Raw genomic sequence first — 4,484 nt, 5'->3', positions numbered from 1 at the left:
TGCGTTGTGGTCAGGGTTGAACTCCATTACATAAACACCATTCGTAAATGATCAGGCCTGGACAATTGGTTAACTGTTAATTCACTATTAGTCAATGCTTATTACGGCATAACTAATGATCGTTAATTAATTCTTTATTGTAAAGTGTTACTTTTTCAGTCAGACCTATAGGTCATCCTGAAACCATATCGGGTTGAATAAAGCGGTCGTTTTTGCGATATAACCTATCTAAGCAACATCATAAGATTGCCATCTAAACAATAGGCCTATTGACCGTACACTAGTTTACCACAATCATTTCTTCGAGATGGAATTTTGGATTTATTAAAACATTTTCTAATAATTGCCTTGTTTTAGTGTACAGGACACCAATGTCACTAAATACGATGTTGCTGCATGTTCCAGAATCTAGAATATGTTCTAGAATCTATAAACATGCAGCAACATCTGATTTAGTGACTTTGGTGTTCACTATATTAGCCATTGATCTGGAAACTAGATGTTTGATATAGTGTTCTCTGTGGTCCGCCATCAGGAGCCACAGAAGGAGGGGAGAGGTCGGACGTGCGGTCTATACTCGGGACTCTAGACTCCCATTCTGCTCGACAACCAGAGAGCCGCAGGTCGGTTTGTTCAGAGTCAACATTCATTAGGGCCGCAGTGGTGGTCCATAGAGCTGTGAACCGGGTCAGCAGTGACCCTGGTCCATAGAGCTGTGAACCGGGACAGAAGTGACCCTGGTCCATAGGGGTGGTCCAGGAAAGCAGTGTTCGGTCGTCCGATAATCAGGCCACCTTCTCCACCGTGCTTCTTAATCCTTTGGTGATCTCCGCACTTTATTTTGGTGTGATTCGGTTGTTTTTATTGATTTTTTATCTATATATTTATTGATTCATTTTATAATAGTAGCCTATATCTTAAAAATAATTCATAATATGTATCATCAAGTATTTCCAATACAGACGCCTGCGGATTATCTTCACTGAACCCATTTTCACTCGACCTCAACCAAGGTAATAGACTATACGCTTTATTTCATTTGATTTAAAGGATCATCAAAGCACATTGGCCTACTTGCTGTGTGGTTCAATTATTCTGCATTTTAGTAATAGATAAGGGAATAAATTAGACGTTACAAGTGAACGACATTGTTTTTTTATAGGCCCTATTATGAATCTGACTGATACATTGTTTTTGGGTCGGATAGCACAATGTGTGTATTTAGATGTAGAAGAAAAGGAGGGTAGAAATAGCGAGGGGATATTTACAACAAACAGGGACATCGTACGACCACGCAAAGCGCAAGTACCTTTCATGTCTTTCTTTGGCTATATTGATATTACGACTATGAGGCGTAATGTTGCAGATAGCCATGCTGAATACATCTGTTTTCTTAATTTTGGTCTATTAAATGTTAGAAAAACGTGAACAGTCTATGCGTCTATATTTGTGCATAAATTGCATTTGTGTGTCTCTTGTCTTAACAGCCATTCTGTTAGAAAATATACCACACCCCTTTCGAATTTACATGTCTCCAAAATGTACCCCATAAGAACAGGGTAATCACATACAATGAAACCAGACGATATAAACATTTTCCAGTTATGTTTAATGTAGGTATTGATTTTTTTTCTTTGAGGTAACTCTCCTTAAAATACAAAATGAAATAAATTGAACACATTTCACATAATATGCATGGTCGGGTAAATTTTGTCCTAAATTCATTTAATGGTCGCGAATTTTGCCAGTCAATAAAATATCACCGGTCTGTCATCTCCGGTTCTATCAATAAACGGCTCTACACCTAAAGGTCTCATATGAACCGAATAATAATTTTGAACACCTGACGATGACCAAATGTCAGAACTACAACATCTAATATCCAGCGTGTATAACGTGACACTGCGATCCACACGTCAATCAACAGCTCCACCAAGCATGGCATTGCGCGCATAACATTTAAAAAGTTAAATTAAATATAAATAGGTACGTACATGTATCAATTATAAATGTAATATTTACTATACAACTGTGCAACAGTATGGACATGAACACAATGCTATAAATCGAAGTCCACGACATTCACAATATGTACAAGTCCGCCTGACGGATTCTACGGGTGCGCGCCAAGAGGTGTGCGCGTTCACGGCCGTGGAGCGGCGCGGGGTTCGAGTTAGGGATCAGCTGTCTGATTCCACGTCACTTTTGTTCTCCTCGGTTTTCTCCGTGGGAGTTTTCGTCGTTTTGTTCCATTTCTGTGTGTTTTCTGACTCTTCCGAAGACGACCTTTTCTGCCTCCTCCATTTAGCGCGTCTGTTTTTGAACCACACCTACAAAGGTGAGAATAGAATAAAAGGACAATTAAAAAACGAGGACTATAATTTGGGTTTCAAGTGAAACACAGCAAAAAATGAAACGGCCCACTAAACGAAATCTAAATTTGGATGAATGTGAAATAATCTCAACGCGGAATGCCTCATCTTAATTATTACGTGCAAAGACGGTGCGTAATTACGCGCTTTAACTTTATTTTTAAAACCTGATTAATATTTCTTCAACATAATTCGAGCCTGTCTCTAGTAAAAAAATGGCCTCTAATCTTAAAACAAACACCCACGGAACGTAGGCTTGTCTAAACGACAAAGCGAGACCAAATAACAAAACACGAGCGGGCCTCACCTCCACCTTCTCCTCTCGGAGGTGCACCTTCCGCGCCAGCTGCTCCCGCGTGCCGACGTCCGGGTACTTGGTCTCCTGGAAGAGGTTCTCCAGGGCCTCCAGCTGCTCGTCCGTGAAGATGGTGCGGTGTCTGCGCTTGCGTCGGCAGTGCAGCTGGTTGAGGAGCTGGAGCTCAGTCCTCGACAGAGTCCCCACGTTCATGTACGACATCATCTGATGCGGGACGGGCGAAAGAAGCACCGAGCCCGCGCCGTCATATCCTACACGACAGTGAGACAAACCGAGAAATACCGGTTAATAACACAGTAAGATGACATGGACATTTTTATGTTTTCTATTATTTACTTTATCTTGTATTGTTGCTGCTATGTGGCTGTTGAGGAACCAATAATAAGAATTGTACATGTGTACTTGTACAATAAGATGTCATAAAAAACGAGGGTGGCTTCTATTGAAACAGTGAACATGTATGATGTGTGAGGTGTTATAAACACCAAAAAACAAAACACACCTTTTCATGCATAAGGATACAGCGTGTCGTGTGTGTGTGTGTGTGTGTGTGTGTGTGTGTGTGTGTGTGTGTGTGTGTGTGTGTGTGTGTGTGTGTGTGTGTGTGTGTGTGTGTGTGTGTGTGTGTGTGTGTGTGTGTGTGTGTGTGTGTGTGTGTGTGTGTGTGTGTGTGTGTGTGTGTGTGTGTGAGTGATAATAATGCAAGTCAAACCCACCAGTTGGTATGCAGGGGCACTGCTGCGAGCCGCCCAGGCTCGGGAGGGCCCCGCAGCACGTCGGTCCCGCGGGGCCCTGCAAGTGAAGCTGTCCGTAATAGTAGTTGTTATATCCTATCCGCGCGCCGTTCACCGACTGAATCGGCGGAGACGGTCCCGACACGGCGGGGGAATAGAGTCCGTGGCTGTAGTCCGTGGCAGCCGTGTACAGCGAGTCGCCCCCGAGGTTGGAGAACAGCACCCCGGCGGGCGCGCTCCGGTGCAGGAGCACCGAGTCCTTGCAGCTGGGTCTGGCCGCTAGAATGCTGTCTATGCTGAACATACCAGCGGGCATGTCACCGTCGCGGTGCACGGAGGATACGCTGCGAGACACACAGTTGAGATGATTTGGTAGAAAGTCCTGAAGTCGTCGTGGAAAGGGAAAAAAGTGTCCGCAAAAAAAAGGTGCCCTACCACTGCGTCATGACAACAAATGTTGACTTTGGCGTGTTTTCCGACCTGCGTGGCTCCTCGGTCTCGCCCTGTGTGCTGGGAAGCTATGCAAACTTGTTTTCGTGGGACCCCGTTGAAATCCAGCCCGGTTTTATACTGGTCTGACGTCACTGAGGAGCGGAGTCGGCTCTGCCAATGGGGGAAGCGAGGCTGAGCTCGAGGAGGGCTGCGCGTATCAGGGGTCAGCGAGCTGCGCTGGGGTCCCGTGCAGGCGCAGGTCTGTGTATTGCGAATTAATTCAATTAAGATAATCCCTACTTGTTGACTATTTGGAAACTCTTGTTGCTTTGGCATAGAGACTATACATTTTTACAAAGTAATCAGAATCATCCCCACTGTCAGCATATCTTCGAGTGAGGGGCATTCTCTTTATAATTATCTTTAAATAATGTTGTGACATAGGACGTATTTCCGTTTATTTGCGACATTACCATCAGTGACCTATAAAGTCAGTCAAGAAAATGATCAGATATCGTCCTCTTCGCATTATTTACCAAATGGGCGGTGGGGCACGGCCCGTCCTAACGTGTCTCCACGGGGGGTAGGGGGGGGGGGGTGTTCGGCCGAGCACAGATTAGTGTGTTTGCT

The 4,484-nt window shown here is 44.4% G+C and overlaps 1 protein-coding gene across 1 annotated transcript; it reads right to left on the bottom strand.

The window, feature by feature from the left end:
* Positions 1 to 1,607: 1,607 nt before the first annotated feature.
* On the bottom strand, positions 1,608 to 3,927 carry gsc (goosecoid). The gene is made up of 3 exons (XM_056591160.1): positions 3,405 to 3,927; positions 2,680 to 2,939; positions 1,608 to 2,330 (listed from the first exon to the last, which is right to left on the bottom strand). The coding sequence occupies exons 1-3, from the start codon at positions 3,736 to 3,738 to the stop codon at positions 2,181 to 2,183; spliced, it is 744 nt and encodes a 247-aa protein (XP_056447135.1). The 5' UTR covers positions 3,739 to 3,927; the 3' UTR covers positions 1,608 to 2,180.
* Between the last annotated feature and the right edge of the window lie 557 nt (positions 3,928 to 4,484).

Source organism: Gadus chalcogrammus, chromosome 5 (assembly GCF_026213295.1).
Source record: "Gadus chalcogrammus isolate NIFS_2021 chromosome 5, NIFS_Gcha_1.0, whole genome shotgun sequence".
NCBI lineage: Eukaryota > Metazoa > Chordata > Actinopteri > Gadiformes > Gadidae > Gadus > Gadus chalcogrammus.
This window is presented reverse-complemented; position numbering and strand designations above follow the sequence as displayed.

What these genes read in the sequence shown, in the direction of transcription:
- gsc (XM_056591160.1), bottom strand. Translation starts at nt 3,738, where the DNA reads ATGCCCGCTGGTATGTTCAGCATAGACAGCATTCTAGCGGCCAGACCC. An exon ending in GTGCCCCTGCATACCAACTG is followed by an intron (nt 2,940 to 3,404) that starts GTGGGTTTGACT and finishes ACTGTCGTGTAG; the next exon opens with GATATGACGGCGCGGGCTCG. An exon ending in TCCGAGAGGAGAAGGTGGAG is followed by an intron (nt 2,331 to 2,679) that starts GTGAGGCCCGCT and finishes TCACCTTTGTAG; the next exon opens with GTGTGGTTCAAAAACAGACG.